At 36.4% G+C, this 23289-nt stretch overlaps 1 protein-coding gene across 3 annotated transcripts in view; it reads right to left on the reverse strand.

Annotated features, from left to right (window-relative positions):
- The window catches only part of TMLHE (trimethyllysine hydroxylase, epsilon), a 68950-nt gene that overhangs the window by 17533 nt on the left and 28128 nt on the right, over nucleotides 1–23289 (reverse strand). For 2 of the 3 annotated variants that reach the window (XM_032620147.1, XM_032620149.1), the window contains 4 exons: nucleotides 17174–17350; nucleotides 16393–16672; nucleotides 14673–14792; nucleotides 11317–11553 (listed from right to left, as the gene is read on the reverse strand). In XM_032620147.1, coding sequence (XP_032476038.1) covers nucleotides 11317–11553; nucleotides 14673–14792; nucleotides 16393–16672; nucleotides 17174–17350 — 814 coding nt within the window. The remainder of the gene's footprint in view (nucleotides 1–11316; nucleotides 11554–14672; nucleotides 14793–16392; nucleotides 16673–17173; nucleotides 17351–23289) is intronic. The other variant, XM_032620148.1, reaches the window with a different exon arrangement.

Raw genomic sequence — 23289 nt, forward strand, 5'->3', positions numbered from 1 at the left:
TTGCTATGCAAAAGCTTTTTAGTTTGATGTAGTCCAATTTGTTTATTTTTGCTTTTGTTTCCCTTCCCTGAGGAGATATATCCAAAAAAATTGCTAAGACCAATGTCAAAGAGCATATTCCCTATGTTTTCTCCTAGAAGTTTTGTGGTTTCAGGTCTTATATTTAAGTCTTTACTACATTTTGAATTTATTTTTATATATGGTGTGAAACAGTAGTCCAGTTTGATTCTTTTGCATGTAGCTGTCCAGTTTTCCCAACACCATTTATTGAAAAGGCTGTCTTTTCCCCATTGTATATTCTGCATCCTTTGTCATAGATTAATTGACCATAAGTGCATGGGTTTATTTCTGGGCTCTCTATTATGTTCCATGGGTCTATTTGTCTGTTCTCATGACAGTACCATACTGTTTTGATTATTGTAGCTTTGTAGTACAGTTTGAAATCAAGGAGCGTGACACCTCCAGCTTTGTTGTTCTTTCTCAAAATTGTTTTGGCTGTTCAGGGTCTTCTGTGTTTCCATACAAATTATATAATTATAGTTCTAGTTCTGTGAAAAATGTCATTGGTATTTTGATAGGGATTGCATTGAATCTTTAGATTGCCTTGGGTAGTATGGACATTTTAACAATATTAATTCTTCTAAGCCAGGAGCATGGTATATCTTTCCATCAATTTGTATTACCTTCAATTTCTTTCATCAGTGTCTTGTAGTTTTCTGGGTACATGTCTTTTACCTCCTTGATTAGATTTATTGTTAGGTATTTTATTCTTTTTGATGCAATTATAAATGGGATTGCTTTCTTAATTTCTCTTTTTGATTGTTCATTGTTAGTGTATAGAAACACAGAGATCACTTCACACTTATCAGAATGGCTATTATCAAAAAGATAACAAATAACGAGTGTTGGAGAGAATGTGGAAAAAAGGGAACCCTCGTGCACTGTTGGTGGGAATGTAAATTGGTGCAGTCACTATAGAAAACAGTAGAAAATTTCCTCAAAAACTTAAAAATAGAACTACCATATGATCCAACAATTCTACTCCTGGGTATGTATATGAAGAAAACAAAAACACTAAATTGAAAAGATATGTGCACCCCTATGTTCACTGCAGCATTGTTTATAGTAGCCATGATATGAAAGCAACTTAGGCCCCATCAACAGGTGAGTGGATAAAGAAGATGTCACACACACACACACACACACACACACACACACACACACACACACACACTGGAATATTCCTCAGCCATAAAAAAGAATGAAGATCTTGCCATTTGTGACAACATGTATGGACCTAGAGGGCATTGTCCTAAGTGAAATAAATCAGACAGAGAAAGACAAGTACCATATGATAGCACTTATATGTGGAATTTTAAAATAAAACAAATGAACAAGCAAAACAAAAGAGAAACAGAGTCAAAGATACAGAGAACAAACAGGTGGTTGCCAGATGGGAGAGGGGAAGGGGAATGAGAGAAATAGCTGAGGGGCATTAAGAAGTACAAACTTCCAGTTACAAAAGAAATGAATCATGGGTACGAAATGTAAAGTGTGGGGAGTATAATGAATAATTATGTAATAACTTTGTATGGTGAGAGATGGTAAGTAGACTTATCATGGTGATGGGTATGAAATGTATAGAAATATTGAATCACTATGTTGTGCACCAGGAACTAACATAGTGTTGTAGGTCAATTACACTTCAAAAACAAACAAACAAACAAACTCTCAGAAAAAGAGATCAGATTTATGGTTACCAGAGGCAGAGGGTAGAGGGGGGAGGGGGACTTGGATGAAGATGATCAAAAGGTACAAACTTCCAACTGTAAGATAAAAAATTACTAGGGATGTAATATACAACATGATAAATATAATTAACACTGTTGTATGTTATACATTAAAATTGTTAAGAGAGTAAATCCTGAGTTCTCATCACAAGGAAAATAATATTTATTTATTTATTTAATGTTGTATCTATATGAGAGGATGGATGTTCACTAAACTTATTGTTGATAATCATTTCATGATGTATGTAAGTCAAATCATTATGCTGTACACCTTAAACTTATACAGCACTGTATGTCAATTACATTTCAATGAAACTGGAAGAAAAGAAAAGACAAATGATACAATTTAAAAATCGACAGCAGATTTGACTAAAGAAGATGTACAAATGGCCAAGAAGCAAAATGAAAGAACAAATGAAAAGATGTTCAACATCATTAATCATCAGGGAAATGCAAATCAAAACCAGAGTGAGATACTACTTCACACCCACTAGGATGGCTATAATCAAAGACAGATAATAACAAATGCTGGTGAGGATGTAGAGAAACTGAAGGCCTCATACATTACTGGCAGGGATGTTAACTGGTGCATCCAGTGTGGAAAACAGTTTAGTAGTTCCTCAAAGGGATAAATGCAGAGTTACCATGTGAACCAGCAATTACATTCTTAGAAATCTACCCAAGAGAAATGAAAAAAACATGTCTACATAAAGACTTGTATGCAAATGTTCATAGCAACATTATCTGGAATAGCTCCAAACTAGAAATAATCCAAATGTTCATTACTGTTGAATGTATAAACAAAATATGATATATATAAAGGAATACTATTCAGTAATTAAACAGATACATATTACAGCATGGATGAACTTTGAAATCATTATGCTAAGTGAGTGAAAGAGAGCTGACACAAAAGACTATGTATTAGCATATCTACTAAGATCAGGAACAAGACAAGGTTGCCCACTCTCACCACTTTTTTTTCTTTTTTTTGTGGTACACGGGCCTCTCACTGTTGTGGCCTCTCTCGTTGTGCAGCACAGGCTCTGGACGCGCAGGCTCAGCGGCCATGGCTCATGGGCCTAGCTGCTCTGCGGCATGTGGGATCTTCCCGGACCGGGGCACGAACCCGTGTCCCCTGCATCGGCAGGCGGACTCTCAACCACTGCGCCACCAGGGAAGCTCTCACCACTCTTATTCAACATAGTTTTGGAAGTTTTAGCCACAGCAATCAGAGAAGAAAAGGAAATAAAAGGAATCCAAATTGGAAAAGAAGAAGTAAAGCTGTCACTGTTTGCAGATGACATGATACTATACATAGAGAATCCTAAAGATGCTACCAGAAAACTTCTAGAGCTAATCAATGAATTTGGTAAAGTAGCAGGATACAAAATTAATGCACAGAAATCTCTGGCATTCCTATACACTGATGGAAAATCTGAAAGTGAAATCAGGAAAACACTCCCATTTACCATTGCAACAAAAAGAATAAAATATCTAGGAATAAATCAACTTAAGGAGACAAAAGACCTGTACGCAGAAAATTATAAGACACTGATGAAAGAAATGAAAGATGATACAAATAGGTGGAGAGATATACCATGTTCTTGGATTGGAAGAATCAACATTGTGAAAATGACTCTACTACCCAAAGCAATCTACAGATTCAATGCAATCCCTATCAAACTACCAATGGCATTTTTCACAGAACTAGAACTAGAACAAAAAATTTCACAATTTGTATGGAAACACAAAAGACCCCGAATAGCCAAAGCAATCTTGAGAACGAAAAACGAAGCTGGAGGAATCAGGCTCCCCAACTTCAGACTATACTACAAAGCTACAGTATCAAGACTGTATGGTACTGGCACAAAAACAGAAAGATAGATCAATGCAACAGGATAGAAAGCCCAGAGATAAACCCACGCACATATGGTCACCTTATCTTTGATAAAGGAGTTGGGAATGTACAGTGGAGAAAGGACAGCCTCTTCAATAAGTGTTGCTGGGAAAACTGGACAGGTACATGTTAAAGTACGAGATTAGATCACTCCCTAACACCATACACAAAAATAAGCTCAAAATGGATTAAAGACCTAAATGTAAGGCCAGAAACTATCAAACTCTCAGAGGAAAACATATGCAGAACACTCTATGATATAAATCACAGCAAGATCCTTTTTGACCCACCTCCTCGAGAAATGGAAATAAAAACAAAAATAAACAAATGAGACCTAATGAAACTACAAAGCTCTTGCACAGCAAAGGAAACCATAAACAAGACCAAAAGACAACCCTCAGAATGGGAGAAAATATTTGCAAATGAAGCAACTGACAAAGGATTACTCTCCAAAATTTACAAGCAGCTCATGCAGCTCAATAACAAAAAACAAAACAACCCAATCCAAAAATGAGCAGAAGACCTAAATAGACATTTCTCCAAAGAAGATATACAGACTGCCAACAAACACATGAAAGAATGCTCAACATCATTAATCATTGGAGAAATGCAAATCAAAACTACAATGAGATATCATCTCACACCAGTCAGAATGGCCATCATCAAAAAATCTAGAAACAATAAATGCTGGAGAGGGTGTGGAGAAAAGGGAACACTCTTGCACTGCTGGTGGGAATGTGAATTGGTACAGCCACTATGGAGAACAGTATAGAGGTTCCTTAAAAACTACACACAGAACTACCATATGACAGAGCAATCCCACTACTGGGCATATACCCTGAGAAAACCATAATTCATAAAGAGTCATGTACCAAAACGTTCATTGCAGCTCTATTTACAATAGCCAGGAGATGGAAACAACCTAAGTGTCCATCATCGGATGAATGGATAAAGAAGATGTGGCACATATATACAATGGAATATTACTCAGCCATAAAAAGAAACGAAATTGAGCTATTTGTAATGAGGTGGATGGACCTAGAGTCTGTCATACAGAGTGAAGTAAGTCAGAAAGAGAAAGACAAATACCGTATGCTAACACATATATATGGAATCTAAGAAAAAAATGCCATGAAGAACCTAGGGGTAAGACGGGAATAAAGACACAGACCTACTGGAGAATGGACTTGAGGATATGGGGAGGGGGAAGGGTAAGCTGTGACAAAGTGAGAGAGTGGCATGGACATATATACACTACCAAACGGAAAATAGATAGCTAGTGGGAAGCAGCCGCATAGCACAGGGAGATCAGCTCGGTGCTTTGTGACCACCTAGAGGGGTGCGATAGGGAGGGTGGGAGGGAGGGAGATGCAAGCGGGAAGAGATATGGGAACATATGTATATATATAACGGATTCACTTTGTTATAAAGCAGAAACTAACACACCATTGTAAAGCAATTATACTCCAATAAAGATGTAATAAACAAAAAAAAGACTATGTATTATATGATTCCATTTACAGAAAATGTCCAGAATAGGCAAATCCATACAGACAGAAAGTTGATAAGTGATTGCTAGGGGCTGTGATGGACTGGGGTTGGGGTGAGGGAATGGGGGAGTCACTGCTTAATGGGCAGGAGGGAACTTTTGGGTTGACAGAAATGTCAAAAACTGGATTGTGATGATGGTTACATGACTTTGTAAATACAATAACAATCACTGAATTAGATACTTAAAACATTAATTTTATGGTATACAAATAACTTTTTAAAGGTTTAAAAAATGTTAATGCACTTAATATCCCAATTAAAAGAGATTGTCAGACTGGATAAAAAAGTAAGACTGAAGTACGTATATGCCATTTATTTAAACACACAAACACAGATAAGTTAGAAAAAGAAGATAGAAAATTAAATAGCATGCAAAGTGTAAGTATAAGATTGTTGGAGTGGTTATATTAATTTCAGATAAAATAGACTTGAAAACAAAGTGAAAGAGGGCATTTTATGACAAAAGGTTGTTTCATCAGAAAGATAAAAATCATAAATTAGTATGTGCTTAGTAACAGATACTCAAAAAACATGAAGCAAGAACTGATGGAATTAAAGGGAGAAATAGACAAAATCACCATAGTATTTGGATATTTTAGTGTTGTTTTCTCAGTGGCTGACGGAATAATTAGTCAAAAAAATCAGAGAGGACACAGAATACAAAATAACATGGTTAAAGAAAGAACACACAAGCGAAATCAGAAAATATTTCGTACTTAATTATCATGAAAATAAACATCAATATTTGTAGGATGCAGGTAAAAAGGCTTAGAGGTATAAACATAGTTTTTAATGATTGTACTAAAAAAGACTAAATGTATAATATCAATGATATAAGGTTCTACCTTGGGGGACTAGAAAAATGAGAATAAATTAAACCAAAAGTATGTAAAAATAAAGGAATAATGAAGATAACATAAATCAATAAAATAGAAACAAACGATAGGGAGAATTAACAAAGCAATACGGTGGCTCTTGGAAAGGACGAACAAAATTGGTAAACGTTTAGCTAGACTAAACAAGAAAAAAAGAGAGCTAAAATTACTAATACCAAGAATCATCATTACAGAGATGATAGACGTTATATGAAAAGAATAAGAGAATATTATGAATGACTTTATGACTAAACAATTGACATCTTAGATAAAATGTACAAATTTATTGAAAGAACCAGTAGAGGAAACAAAAATCTTACTAGCTCTATATATACATAAAAAATTGAATTTAATATCCAAAACTTTCTCATAAAATAAACTCCATTCCCAGATAGCTTCCCTAGTAAATTCTAGCAAACATTTAAGGTGGAAATAGCACTAATACCACACAAACTCTTTGGTAAACCAGAGTTTTACAAAGTCATTACAAAACAAGAAAACTGTCGACCAATATCCCTCTTGAACCTAGATGCAAAACTTCTCAACATGATATTATTAAGCTGAAACCAGATACGTATGTATCAGTTACTAATTTATTGCTTCTCAGTTCTGAATGCATCCTTACATACAATACATGTTCTTGATTTAAGAATTTCTTTTAGCATTTTTCCTTTATAGCGAGTACAACATTAAACTTTCTCAGTAGCTGGTGTTGGAGGGACACTGCAGGAGAAAGGTTCTCTTGCTATTTCTGGCCCTAGCCAGGTCTCTGCTGTGTGGGTGTGAGGGCATCAGGTGGCACCAACCCTCAGGGCCCAGGACACGGTCCCTATGCCACCTTGCAGCCTCATCTTGGTGACAACCTTTCCATAGCCCTCTCAGCATAGTAAACCAGAGCCCCTGAATGACCTGCAGGAGGCCTCCTGTGCTCCGTGGGATCACATACTGAAAGTAAGTCTGAGTGCCAGTGAAAGCAGGAAGACTTAAGAGCACCTAGATTGCATGCTTTCACTGGCACCTAGGCTTCCGTTGCACACTCACACCACCAGTTGCTGATTGCCGGCTCCCTTGCCTGCCTGTACTCTGGAAGGGTGGCCTATTGTTTGCTCAGCAACTCTAGACCAGCTCCTGCCTGGCTAAATCAGCAAACTTCTCTGATATCAGGTGGCTGAACCACTCTTTCTTCCAGACCTGAACCTCTTCCATGTTTATTCTTCCTTGGATACTCTGCCTCAGCCCTAGGGTACTATAATTAATTTCCTCATATCTTTTTTTAAAATTTTGTGGCATGAAAATTATATGAATTTCAACTTTCAGTGTCTAGAAACAGAGTTTTATTGGAACATGGCCACATATATTCACTTATATGTCTATGGTGGCTCCCATACTACAATGGCAGAGTTGAGTAGTAGCAGCAGAGACGTATGTGGTGCTCTCATCATTTTGCACCACTGCTCAGCACATTACAAATTGTGGTGATACAGTTATTACTACCAGCATTTTGAATGTTACATACTGTCATTCCATAATATTTAAAACTTTCTTATTTCCAGTGCATACCCATAATGTTGGAACAACAAAAGAGGACTTAAGCGTCATGTGTTTAAGGAACAGAGGAGTATGGATTATTTTGTTATCAAATTAGATGGCAAAGCATTGTGCTTAAAATGCAATGACACTGTAGCTGCTCTGAAAGAATATTATATACATTAATTTCCTCATATCTCATAGTCACTCTTTTATCCTAGTTCCTAATTCTTTATATTAACCTTTCCCTGTTTAACCTACCATGTAGTATCTATCTCTTGACTGGGTCCATACACATGCACACACACACATATACATATACATGTGTGTGTGTGTGTGTGTATAGTAATGAATTATGATCAAGTACAGTTTATCCTAGGAGTGCAAGGTTGGTTTAACATTTGAAAATAAATTAATGTAATTTGCCATATCCATAGAATAAAGAAGAAAAATAATATGACTATTTCAATTGATAAATGAAGATAAAACATTTATCAAAATGTAATACCCATTTATGGTTAAAAAAACCTCTCAGCAAACTTGGAAGGGAAATTCCTTAATCTGATAGAAAACATCACTAAACCCTTACAGCTAATGTCATACATGGCAAAATAGTGAACACTTTCATCCTAAAGATGTCTGTTCTTGCCACTCTTATTTAACATAATAGTGGAGTGCTAAACAATGCAACAAGATAAGAAAAACAAATAAATAAGCATATAGATTGGAAAGGAAAGAATAAAACTGTCCGTACAACATGATTGTCTATATAGAAAATTCCAAGAAACCTAAAAAATAAAAACTTCTCAGGACTAATGAATAACTTTAGCAGGGCTATAGAATAAAATGCTAATTTAAAGAGAAATAAATTGTTTTTATATAATGGCAGCAAACAATTGGAAAATAATATTAAAATTTTATTTTATAATACCATCAAAACATAAAAATACTTAGAAATAAAATAAACAAAAGATACACAAGATCTCTATCTTCAATAATATAAAACACTGATGAGAGAAATTAGATAAGACCAAATATATAGAAAGATCAGGTTCATGGATTGGAGGACTCAAAGCTGTTAGTTTGTCAGTTCTCACCAAAATGATCTATAGATTCAAAGCAATCTCAATCATAATCCTAACAGGCTTTTCCCTAAACATTGAAAAGCTGATTTTAAAATTTATATGAAAATATAAAGAACCTAGAACTAAGGCTGGCAAACTATGGTGTGTGGGCCAAACCCAGCCTCCTGCCTGTTTTTGTAAATAATGTTTTATTGGAACACAGCTACACCCATTCATTTACGTATTGTCTATGGCTGCTGTTGTGTTTCCACACAGTATTGAGTAGTTGCAATAGAGACCATACGGCCTACAAGGCCTAAAATATTTACTCTTTGGCCCTTTACAGAAAAGCGTGTAAACCCCTGATCTAGAATATCCAAAATAATCTTGAAAAATAACAAAGTTGACAAACATATTACCTGACTTCAAGAATTACTATAAATCTGCAGTAGCCAAGACTGTGTGGAACTGTCATAAAGATCCACAAATAGGTAATGGAACCAAACAGAGGGTCCAGAAACAAACTCACCTTTATATGGTCATTTGATTTTTGACAGAGTTACAAAGGTAATCCAATGGGGGAAAGGAAGGTCTTTTCAACAAGTGGTGCTATAACACCTGAGTATCCATGTGTATAAAACAGGAACTTCTACCTTTACCTCACAACATGTAAAAAATTAGTTTGAGATAGATCACTGACTTAGATGCAAAAGATAAAACCATAACACCTTTAGAAAACATAGGAGAATATCATTATGTCATGGGGGTAGTCAAAGATTTCTTATGCAGGTCACAGATTCAATGATCATTAGGGAAAAAACGGATCAACTACATTTCATTAAAATTAAAAATTTCTGCTTATCAAACATCACAGTTAAAAAATAAATAGGTAAGCCACAGACTAGAAGAAAATATTCCTAAAACATATCAGGTAAGAACTGGTAACCAGGGTATATAAAGAACCCCTACAACTCAATAATGAAAAGACAATCCAGTGAAAAAATGGGCAAAAGATCTAACTAGATACTTAGCAAAAGAAAATATATGAATAGTCAACATGCACATGGAAAGAGGCTCAACATCATCAATCACCAAAAAATGCAAATTAGAACCCCAAGGAGATACCCACCATAATGGCTAAAATTAATAAGACTGACACCACCAAGTATTAACAAGGATGTGGAGTGGGTACAACTTTCATACACTGTTGATGTCCATGTAAAATGGAACAAGTACTTTAGTAAAAGTTCTGGCAGTTGCTAATGAAACTAAAAAGTCATCTACTCTATGATCCAGCAGTTCCATTCTTCGGTATTTATCTGAGTGAAATGAAAACACATATCTACAAAGATACTTTTACATGAACATTCATGGAAGCTTTATTCATAATAACACCAAACAGGAAACAGCTCAGGTGTTTATTCATAAAAGAATAGATCTGTTCCATGATCTGAATTTCTAGAACAGGCAAAACTAATCTATGGTGGTAAAAAATCAAAACAGGGTTTTCCTCTCAGTGTATGTGGAGGGTTGGACTGAGAAGGGGAATAAAGTTACTTTCTGTAGTGATGGTAATATTCGATATCTTGATAGGGGTTTGGGTTACATAGGCGTATGCATTTTTCAAAACTCAGCAAGTGTATATTCAATATTTATAACATCACTGTATGTATATTTTATATCAAAATTAAAGATCTGTAAACAAATATTGAACTTTAGACTTAGGGTTATAAATGTTGAAGTATATTAGGGGGACATATACTCATATCTGCAATGTACTTTCCAATGTATCAAAAATAAGATTAATTGATAGATAAACAGAGGGATAGAAAGATGGATAGACAGGTAATAAAGTAAGTATAGTAATATCTCAATGGTAGACTCTAGGTGGTAGGTATGTGAGTTTTCTTGTAAATGCTTTTCAACTTTTCTGTATTATGAAAAATGTTCGTAATAAAATGTTTGGGAAAATATTGAGCACCTACTCATTGTTTTAGGCAATTGAGATATAAGAATGACTGAGGGAGAGTTTTCCAGTGGAGCTTATCCCAGGGAAGTGATTTAGTATTTATGTAGTTCCGACTACAATCCAGGGGCAAAGACAGGGGCAACAATTTATTTTTATCTTCACAATTCAGTGTGAAGGAGAAGGCTTGAAATGAGTGGAGATGATGAATTCAGTTTTGAATAAACTGTGCTTTATGACCCTACAAGATACTAGGTGGCAATACCTAGTAGACTATTGGATATACACAGGTCAGGAGCTTTGCATAAATCTGGGCAACAGTCAAATGTTGTTGTTATCATGCCTTTGGGTACCCTAGCTATTTGGTGACTGAGCACAATTTAATAACTGTGTTTTGTTTTTAAAATGTTTTCATTTTAAATGCTATGTGAAATATCTGTCCCCTCCTATCTAGCATTCCTTCTCTGTTGGCCTATTTATTATTCCATGGGAATTAAAATAAGAATGGAAATTGTACTAATAGAAAGCTATACAATAGCAATATTAAAATGTGACAGACATAGGATATTAGGAATTTTCATTACATTAGAAGACTAATATCTGACAAATACATTACACTGAGAGATAGTTCTTTGGTACTCACCTGATCATATAGAGCTCTTTATTCCATGGGTAGATATTTAAGACTGGCCCTACCCCAATCATGTGGTTGTGACATTCTCCAACATTTTCAATATATTCATGCTTCAATGGCACTTTGCTGAGGAGTTCAAATTCCTCAGGTGCCTTCTGAAGTACCTGTTCTGCTGCATAGAATCCATCTACTAGCAGTGTCCTGCCACCTGTTCCTTCATGCTTAAGACAGTGAAACACTTGAATGCTAAAGAGGGGGAAAAATTAAATTATTCTGTTCAGTGGAAAAAAGAGAATATATCAAAATTTTAGAAAAAAAATATGAAATGATTATTGACTCCACTGTGTCATTTTCTTTTCACTAAGAAATAAATCTCATTTCCCAATTGTCTTCCCTTCATAGCCAGCTGTACTTTTTTGTGCTTTGAAATATTAATGCCACTACAGGTTCCTCCTAAGCATATTTAATATGTATTGATGGCTATATGTGACAGACTCAGGGAATACCATCATGAATAAGGTATAGTCTCTGTTTTAAAGAAGGCCAGTCTACTAAGAAGAGATGAAGCAAGTAAGTACCAACAGGCACTATAATAAAGTTGTATACAAGATACAGTGGAGCCATAAACAGAGGAAATTATTGTATAGAGAAATGTTTTTGGAGGTGGATGAGAATGGTTTTGCTTAGTCTTAAAGAATGAGCAAGAGTTGGGCTGAAATGAGATTGAGGTGAGGAGAGGGCATTCCAGGCCCCCCCCCCAAAAAAAAGTATGACCAAAGATATCAACGTAAAACAACGAGTTTAAACTGAGATGGGAGATGAACTGGTGGGAAGCAAGATGACAAAAAACATGGAAAACAACTTGGATAACTGAAATAGCAGAGAAAAATACTGAGGGGTTGAGCTTAGAGATGGGTTTTATAGAAAAGAGGACACAGCTAAGCAACATGACAGAGGACGACGAACAGGCAAATAACTAGAATGCCTGCAGGTTTTTCACCTGGACAACCTGACAAATAATGCCATCTGCCAAGAGAACACAGGCAGATGCATAATTGGATGATAAAAAGGGGGTGAGAGGGGTTGAGGAAGAGGTTCAGTTTTAGGACATGTTGAAATAGTTGAGTTATATATGGCTGAAAATTTAACAGGAAAAGGAAATGCAACTATTAATGGACTGGAAAACTAAAGTAAAAATTTCAAATTAACAAGAGGAAAATAAAATTAATAGTAATTTAGGGAAAAAGAAGAAATAAGGAAAAGTAAACAACAAAGTAAAATAAGTAATAAACATAAATAAAGATAGAAGGAATAAAATCAAGGAGAACCTAGGGTAAATACAATTAAAATGAGAAAGGTCAGTTCTGGCTATGTTGACCTTTCTGTGAAATTTCTAGGTTAGGATTACTTAGTAGCCAGTTGAAGATGTTTACCTTAGAAGAGAGGTAGATTTTGTAGTCGCCTGTAGGTGATAGCTAAAGCCAAGAGTATGGAAGAAGTCAATTGGAGAGATCATTTCAAGTAAGAAAAGAGGGAGAAGGAGAAAACCTTGAGAAACAACAATATTTATGACATGGACAAAGGAAAATAAGCTGGCACAGGCGACTGAGGAAAAATGGCTATAGATATAGAAGGAAAACTAGAAAAGAAAGGATATTTAAGAAGAGGTAGTGGTAAATGGCCCCAGGGGTCAAATAAGATGAAGACTGAAAGGTACACACTGGGTATGGCAATAAGTTAGTTGCTGGTGACTTTGGAGAGATTAATTTTAATTGGGAGGGGGGTGGATAAACTAGCTGACTACAGGTTTGAAGAATGAATGAGAAGTGAGAATGAAAAGACACTGAATGTAGACAATTATTTCAATAAGTTTAGCTGTGAAGGTGAGGAGTGAGGCGGGGCTGTAACTAGAAGGAGATAGAGTCAAAGGAAGTGTACAAAAGTAGAGATTTAAGAAATGAAAAGCTGATAGGAAGGAGTCAATATGTATGGAAGGCTGAAGATACAGGAGAGAGAAATCCCCAAGGAGGTTGGAAAGGATGAGATCCTGAGCAAAGGTAGCTTTAGAAAGCATAAGGCATGTAACAATGACGATGATGATGACGACAATGGCTAAAATGATAATAATAATAGCTAGTATTTACTGAACATTTATTATGTTCTAGGAAGTATGCCAAGTGCTTTAAATACATCATGTAACTTAATCCCTAAGCAATACAAATGGACAGGTTTTATTACTAGTCCCATTCTACAGATGAAGAAACTGAGGCACAGAGAGGTTAAGTTATTTTCCAAGATCACAAAGCTAACCTATGTTCCAGTTAGGATACAAATCCAGGTCTGGTTGATTCCATAGCCCGAACTCTTAACCACTCTCATTATACTGCTCATGTACTTGGTCCTTGCCATTGATTAGAAAGGGTTAAATTAAAGGCACAGACAACTGTGTATCTCTGGTAGTGGTCAGAGAGAAAAGAGCTAGTCAATATTTGAACCTCAACCCCTGTCCAACTGTTTCTCATCCCATTTCCTCATATTCTTCCTTCTGCATCCTGTAGAATGAGGATGCAGGGCTTTTTGTATATCCATAACATTGAGCAGGATGTCAAAAAGATGCTTTATTCTTCCTCCTCTGAACCAAATATTCTTAGGTTCCAAACCCTTAAAGGAAATCAATGTATCATGTCAAATAATTACTATTTCTTTTCTGTAGTGAGAAGATTTAAGATCTACTCTCTGTTAGCTACTGGTGGTAATAATATTACAGTATACAACCATATCAAATCAACACATTGTACACCTTATATTTACACAATGTCATATGTCAATTATATCTCAATAAAGCTGCAAAAAAGTATGGTATACGTTATCTTTGACTCAATAGCTTCGGAGTCCATGTAATAAGGTTATTTTTCATTCATTCCTCCTCTCCAACTTCTTGTAAATTGGATTTAAATTCCTCTTACTACCATACCCAAAGTAGCTGTGTTTGGAAGATTGACCCCTTTGCAATATAATAACTAAATATGAAAAACTGTACAAATTCCCAAACTAATGGTTAATCAATACATTTTTGGTAAGTTATTTGTAATTACTTTGAGAAAAATGTAAATTAAACAAAATTTACATCCATTTATGTAGTAAGGTAGATTTTCAATCATTTCAAAAATTTTATTCCTGTAAGTCTAAAGAAGACTGAGCTAGGGTGTTTAAAAATGATCATGTTTCTATGGAGAAAAGAAACAGTCATACAAATCATCAGCAGCAGATATGATCTTGGTTCAAATAAAACAGAGAATGATTAAGAAACTATTCAAGACCATCACACGTAATGATCCCACTTTGGAAAATTCTAATCCACCTACCCACAGGGCTCTTGAAAATAGGTAGTGTCAGTGTGCCGATCCAGAGCTAGCTTGGTGTATGCAGTGTCACCCCTGGAGAAGTCTGAAGTGAAATACCACATCCTCCCATAGATGGTTTCTCTGTCAAATGAAGTATAGGAAACCTTTCATTCTTATCATTCAAAACTCTTTCCAATACTTTCTTTAATTATTCACAAATAACAATAGATTGTTTGGCTCCAGATTTCCATCTATAAGGTAAATATGACAGTTGAACACATCACCAGTCTAAACAATTCCTCCACTGAGTAATATTCTAGGAAGCTGGGGGGGGAAAGGGTGAAAGGATAATATAGTTTGAAAGCTTAGGGAATCATCCCACTCTGTTTATGTTTCTACTTTTAATAGCTTTCACACTCAAACTTCTGTCCTGCACTCACCTTCCTCACATAGAAAAAGATGTTTTTGGGTAGCTGCTTTTAGAAGTGATTAATGTAGATCTTCACCCATCTTTTAGACATGTAGGAATAAGAAAAAGAGAAAGGATAGTTTATATTAGCAAGTATTTAGTGAGAGTTGCTGTATCACTGTTATTGTATCTCTCCTTGAGGAGAGCTACAATAACATCATGGGTTTTGATTTCATAGTTATTTTCCTACTAGGCTCAGGTCTGACTAAAGGTCACTTTAATTCTTTAGCTTTCAGAGTTCATCTTATTCTCTGAACCCTCAAAATCCAAACAGGAAATGGTCTTCCTTCTGAACTATAACCTCTAAAGTCCTGTCAATTCATTGCTTACTAGCACAGCTTTACTTGAAAGTTCTCAAACTGTGTTTGAAACTGAATGGTTCACAAATGTTAATTATGCTCTACTAGGATAGGGCAAATGACCCAGCATACTGTCTGCTACACAATGAGCTATATCTGGCTCTTATGAAATAAAAGGAAAGTACTAATTATAACAAAGTTGGTTTACATCACATTTAATGCTACAGAAGATAAATCTATATACTACCTAGAAATGCAATGGAAAGAACATTGTATTTAGGATCAGGAAACCTGAGCTATCTGAATCCCAGTTCTACTGCTTACTAGCAAAGCAGTCCTGAGCAAACCACTTAATACATTTGAGCCTTAAGAGCCTCATCAGTAGAACAGGAGATAAAATACACACTTATCAGGATTACTATAATGACCAATGAAAATAACGGATTTGAATATGCTGGTTAAATGCTATACAGTATAAGGCAGTAGTATTAACAACCAGGCTCTGAATTAAGCCTTAGGAATAATAGAAGGTCAAAAGTAGATGATCTTTAGACACCATCTTATTCAATCCTGCTACTGATCAGATAGGAAAATAGAGGCTACTGGGGCGGCGGGGGTGAGGATTGAGGGTAGGGGTGTGTGTGTTATGCAGTTGTCTATGTTTACCCAACTGCTTGATGGTAGAACTCAGACTACTATCTGGTTCTCTTTACTCAGGTAGTGCTCTTTCTAGTGTACAATGACTAACTCCTACTTTGAGCATCACTGGGCTCGAAAAAAATACCAATGACTTTGAAGTCTTCACCATATTAAACATGTAAGTGTCTTTAGAGATTAGAAATCTGGGCTTCAGATAAAGCACTATAGATGGGAATCCCATTATTCAGGCCACAAAATATTCTGGAAAAACGAGGGTGACCATACTTGTCACTGGAAATTAATTTCTGCAGATTTCAGGAAACTAATGACTTACCTGATCAAGCTGATCCTTTCTGCCAACTTCTCTGTGTGTTCCTGAGTAGGAGGGACATTTTCTACAAAAGCAATTCCATACAGCAGAAAGTTTTGTAGAAAGTTCTTCAGTCCCTCCTTGGTTTCTAAGAAGCTCTGGAAATCTACAGATGGAACTTGGGCTTGCTGGTAGATTTCAGCATTCCATAAGATTCTAGGCTGGATGACCTTTTGTTTCTGCCCTTCATAGCTGTTTTTCACCAGCCAATCCAAATCATATCTAGTCACATGACCATCTGGCCCTTTTAAGGGAAAAATAAAAGGCATTAAAAATAATAATTATAAAGGGCTTCCCTGGTGACGCAGTGGTTGACAGTCTGCCTGCCGATGCAGGGGACGTGGGTTCGTGCCCCGGTCTGGGAAGATCCCACATGCTGCGGAGCGGCTGGGCCCGTGAGCCATGGCCGCTGAGCCTGCGCGTCCGGAGCCTATGCTCCGCAGCGGGAGAGGCCACAATGGTGAGAGGCCTGCGTACCGCAAAAAAAAAAAAAATAATAAAATAAATAATAATTATTATAAATACTGCCAACAATTTACTGGTTAAGAATGATGTCATCTGTAGATTAGAGCAATTTTATTTAAGAAGAAAAATAAAAGGTTCAAAAATAAATGCTTCCAAAGAAAGGAAAAACAAAGAGTAACTAAAAGAATACCCTGTTTTGGAAAGGGGCAAATCATTTTTTGTAAAACAATTGTCCTTTAAAAGAGTACCCCAAAGAAGACCAAGTCTCCTGTCCACTCACAAGTGAAAAAGAGTGTGGTCTCATCCAGACGAATGGTCTTTGGCTGGATACATAAATCCACACTGGCAGTGTCTAGGCTGCGCTGGTGAGTCTTAGAGTTGTAGCAAGATGCTGAGAGGCAGTGGTCTCGAAGCCAGACATAATCGAAGCGCATCACGGTGTTAGCATATTGCAGTTCTAAGGAAAAGATCACACTCTTTTATATTATTATATTATTTTACATTATTTATTTAGGAAAACTAAAAAATCAGGATCCAGAAAACTTCCTTCAAAAAGTCTTCTACCAAGAAATAAGCTGCAAGCAATGAGGGGGACACTAGCCCCTACTAGATATTAAAACATAGTACAGACCTTCTATGATTAAAACAGTGTGGTGTTGGTATAGGAAAAGGCAGATAAAACAACAGAAGAGTATAAAAAGTCCAAAAATATACATGAATGCATATAGAAATTTGGCATGTAAAAAGTGGCAGGTGTAATCACTGTGGAAAATATGAATTTTTAAATAAACGGTATTGGGACAACTGATAATCACTTGCAAAGAGATAAAATTGAGTCCATACCTCATATTGTCACTGGGTGTCCATGATAAACTCAAAACAGATCAGAGTTCTAAATTTGGAGAATGAAGCCATTCAAGTATATAAAAAGAAGACATGGATAGAGGATATAAAGGAGGTCCTTGTACTATTCTTGCAACTTTTCTGTTAGTTTGAAGATGTATCAAAATAAAAAGTTAGCAAAAAATCAAACTTTCTTATACATCAGGTTATTCATTTAGACAAGGTAAATAAAAAGGAGTTCAAATTTATAAGAGGAACAAAAACTATAAAGTGTCTGGGAAAAAATGAAAATGTGGAAGACTACTATGGAGAAATCTATAAAACTATCCTGAAAGACTTGAAGGGAACTTGAATGGAGAAATATGCTCACAGATGGGCAGATTCAATAATGAAAAGGTAGGAATTCTCCCACAAATTAATACATAAAACTCCATGTACTTCCAATCCAAATCCCAGTGAAAATTTTCATGTACTGGACAGGCTAATTCCAAGAATCATACTCAGAATTAATAAAGTAACAATTTTGAGAAAGAAAAAGAAAGGCATGGAGGGGAAGTCTTACTATATATAAAAATGTATTATAAAGCTATAGTCATTTAAAAAGTATGATATTCATGCAGAATGGACTAAGAGATCAAGGGGACAGAATAGAGTCTCAAAACAGACTCAACTGTACATGAAAATATGGTATATGTTAAAGGTGGCATTTTGTAATAGTGGTGAAAAGATAGATTACTCAATAACTAGTTTTGGAAAAATGAATTTTGAAAAATTGATTCTAGAGTCACGTCAGCCTCAACAGTAAATTACTGATAGAGTAAAATATAAAAAATAAAACTATTATATGTTGACAACTTTGAGGTAGGAAAAGCCTTTCTAATATGACACAAAAAGCATAAAATATAATTTGTGTGTATGAAAATAAAAACCTCCTGTTTTGCAAACAATGCAAAAAACAAAGTTAAAAGACAAGTAACAGGAAAAATCTTTTTAACGTAAAAGGGTTAATACCCAGGATATAGAATAAATCCTTGTGATCATTAAGATAAAAACTCAATAGAAAAATGACCAAAGGATATCAATAGGAAAGTCACCAGAATTGACCAGTAAACACATGAACTCTTCTAACGTTAGTAGTAATCAGAGAAATGGATATTAAGATATCATTTTTTATCCATCAGAGTGACAAAAATTTTAAAGTTTGATTAAAACATGTGTTTTCAAAAGATGTGGAGAAATGCATACTCTCAAACATTGGTAATGTGAGTATAAATTGGTGAAGACACACTGAATGGCAATCTGGAAGTTTCTATGAAAATAATAAAAAATATGTATATTTATTGCTTGACCCAGAAATTCACCTCTCAGTACTTACCTTATAGAAACTGTCACATATGAAGAGGTATGCACAAGGATATTCATAATAGTTTTGTTTATAATAGCAAAATAATTAGAAAATAAGACTAAATGCCCGTCAGTGGGGGAAGTTGAGGAATAGCTGAATAAACTGTGGTGTATCTACAATGAGATCCTAATAAACAGTTTAAAAATGCAGTGTATCTGTACTCCTCAAATTGACTTTGTACAATGTTATCATTCTCACTTTAAGGACAGAAAACTAAAGCTCAGAGATGTTAAATAACTTTGTAAGATCATATAATCATTAGGTGGTGAACCTAGGATGTGAACTCAAGTTGTCCAACCCCAAAGTCCCATGCTAGTGTTTCTCAAAGTGTAGTCTTGGGAATCTCTGAAGGTGAGACTTCAGGAAAGGCAGAGTAAGGAGCTTGGAAAATCCTCTCCCCCAATAACAATGATAAAACTGGACAAAATTACCAATAACAACCATTTTAGGACCTGGAAATTGACCAAAGGCTTACAACAAATTAAGAAGCATTTAGTCAAGAAAAACTATTGAACCTTGGGTAAGAACAGTGGGAATCTGTGTGCTTTAGCTTGGGGTGCTTCCACTCCCTACCCCATCCCCACCAGCTCCATCAGCAATAGTTCTACCAGGGCAGGAAAGCCAAGAAAGCCAGCAGCTTTGCTGCTGAAGGGGACTAAATATATTTGGAGCAGAGCACATAAAAACTCCATGGCCCTGGGTGTTGAATACAATCAAGGAAGGCACACTGGTTGGGACAAGCAATAGATCCGCAGAACAGCCAGAAATCTATCAAGGGGATGAAGGGAATGAGACAGCTATAGTGGGCCTTGGAAAGCCCCCCACATCCCCGGTGTTCGGTAAGGCTGTGCACACATGCAGGGCTGTGAGCACAATAAGGAGAGACTGGAAAGGGCCCGAGTTATCTACATGTCCCTGGAGGGACGTGAGGCACAGTGGAGACGTGTGAAGAATGGCAGAAACTGAAAGCCTGGGCAGACTTATAAACAGCCTAAACTTTGTGTGCCCCAATCCACACACACATCCATTGGCAAAAGGTGGAAGCCTTACTGGCTTAAGGTTTTTAGCTTAACCTCTAACTGATTGTTAGCTGGCCACTAAACTATACCAGGGTTTCTCAAACCTTGGTACTACGGACATCTAGGGCTAGATAATTTTTTGTTGCAGGGCACTGTCTTGTGCATTGTAGGATGCTTAACAGCATCCCTAGTCTCCACCCACTAGATGCTAGAAGCATCCTCCTCGCCAGTTGTGACAACTAAAAATGTTCCCAGACATTGCCAAGTGTCTCCTGTGGTGGCAAAATCCCCCCAGTTGAGGACCACTGAGTTATGCTGACCCCACTGTGATACACAGAAGCCACAGTTAAAAACGACTTACTTCAGAGAAGTCAATAAACAAATAAACAAAACACACAGCAACAATCCCCCTGCGAGGTCAGAAATCAGTTTCTATAAGATATAACCTAAAATGTCCAGATTTTCAACAAAAAACCCTGAGATACATATAGAAACAGAAAAGAGTGACCCATGCAGTCCATACAAACTGTCTGAGAAGAGTATTACAAGAAACCCTATTGTCTAAGACAGGCATGCTGCTAGTAGGTAGCTTATTACCTGGGAGGAAATGCCTTTCCCTTCTAACAGCCTTGGGAGAGAAGCAGAGTGGACCACTGGGACATCACCTCCATGTACCTATAACATCTTCTAGTTATGAGTCAAAAGTTGGTGTTGAATGCTTGAAAATCCAGACACTGAAGTTAACTGAAAGAGTCTCTGATAGAGCAACTGCTGATACTGTGGAATGGGGCTATTATTTGGTGGTGATCTGAAGTTGGAGTTCTTGACCAAGGATCAATGGAATGATATGTAAAACTCTGTGTGTGTGTGTGTGTGTGTGTGTAGTTCTGTATTTTTCTATAGAGAGGATCCATAGCTTGCAACAGAATTTCTATGAGATTCATAAACTAAAACTATTGAGAACCACTCCCTTAGAGTGATAAAAGTGATTAAGTACCATCAACCCTCGCTCAGATTGGTCATTACACTGAGGTAATCCAGGGTTTTGACAAACTAACCTTCAAGCTCTTGCACATGCAGCTCCCTCTGACCAGAACATTCATCCTTACCTTCTCACTCTTTTTCCCTTGCCTAATTCATATTTAAATATTCATGACTCTGCTCAAATCCTGTAGGCAGTCATTTATAACTTTTTAGTTTGGGTTAGGTAACTCTCCTCTTTGTTCTTATAGCACTCCATATGCTGTCGAAAAGCATTTAACACACTGTCTTATAACTGTGTGTTTGTTTTTGCCATAAGACGGTACCTTGAGGATAGGTAATGTGTCTTCTCCATCACTGCATGCTTCGCATTTATCACAACGCCTGGCTCCTGGTACTTGCTCATTCAGAAATGAGAATGATCCTGTCATCAAAACTATGAATGATCTTCTCCTGTCCTATTAGATGGGTGAGAAGTTGCCAGGCACATACTGTACAGTCGTGGAATGATTTGTACTATGGGGATGGACTCATATCTTAAAAAGCTCCAAAAAATCTCCTTTATTTTAGTTAAGTTGGTATGCTTACTGTCCTTTCCATGGCTGGAATTCATTATTACCTCTGCTCTTGCCATTTTTCTCCTTAAAATTATAGGCTCCTCTAATTAAATGACCATCTTTTCTTTCAAAATCTAGCTAAAAATTAATTTAATTCAAGGAAGCTTCCTTGACTAACCCTACATTTCCTTTGAAATTAAGTAGTTGGTATGTATCAATTTAATTTGCATATGGCATAAGCTATTTATGCTTCTTATATTTATTTACTCATTTTATGTTTTATGTTTACATTAAGGTAGGGACTATGTCTTCCATCTTTGGTTCTGTATAAAGTTGACACTGAACAAATGTTTATTAATTAGGTCTTGCCAAAATGTCAATACAGAAGAGAAACTTAGGACTCAACTCATTTCTCTTGTAACCTACATTTAATCAATCACCAAGGTTTGTTACTTCCGCCTCCTATATCACTCTGAAATCCACCTGACCTCTCCATTTCCACTTTTTTCTCCTGCCACCTTCAGCCAATCATCATCTCTAACAGTGGGCCTCTATAAAGCAATTTTTAAAATCAGAGTACTAAAATCAGATTGAACTTTGGAAAAACTGCTCTAGTTTCTAGATCATCAAGGTATCAAGGCAAGGCTATAGTAATCCTGGTAGGATAGTTGCCTCACTGCTGCTCTGAAGCTCATGCTATCCTATATAACTCTAAACTTCTTCATTACTCTAATCATGTATCTCCTGAGTCACTTTATTTTTAAATAAATGAAGATCAGTTTACTGTCTTTTACTGTCACCCCATCATCCCCTTCCCCTGTCATCATTCTTGGCAGCTTAATCATTATTAATTGTAATACCTTCATAATTTTCATTTCAAACACCCTATACTCTGACTACCTGTTGTTCCTTTTCCAGCTCGATTATCCAGGCGCTCTTCACTGTAATAATCCTTCAACTACACAAAAAGCCCCAATTGACCATAAGCTCCTTTTTGTTATCCATCATCTTGCCTCCTTTGATGTCTTCGATTCCCTCCTTACAGGGCCCACCTTCCATGATCCATCATTTTAATTAATTCCTTGCAAACACCCTTAACTCCCTTGCCCCCCTATCTCCCTCTGCCATGCTTCCCTGACAAAGCTCTGACCCGGATACACTCAGGTCCACACCTCCGCTGTGCCTGCAGCCAAGCAGCTAAACATTGTTAGAGAAAAAAAATTTAAACTGTATTGGTTACTTTCATTTTAAAATCATCACCGAAATATCAAATGAGTACTCAACGCTGCCAAACAGTCCTTGCATAATTTCTTAGTAAAATCACTTACTCACTCTCCAAGAACACTATTATACATAGTCTCTTCTCTCCTCAAACTGCCAACACCACCTCTCCCTTCCCACTTTCAACTGATTACCTTGCTTACTCCTTCAAAGGGAATATGGAAGCAATTAGAAGACAATCTCCACAAACCCATGCTCCACATCCATCCACTTACATGCATCTGTGCCCATATATTCTGCCTTCCTTCTTGTTACTATGGTTGAAATATCTGTGCACTTAATCAAGGCCAACACTCTCATTTATGAATCA

This window comes from Phocoena sinus, chromosome X (genome assembly GCF_008692025.1).
Source record: "Phocoena sinus isolate mPhoSin1 chromosome X, mPhoSin1.pri, whole genome shotgun sequence".
Lineage (NCBI taxonomy): Eukaryota > Metazoa > Chordata > Mammalia > Artiodactyla > Phocoenidae > Phocoena > Phocoena sinus.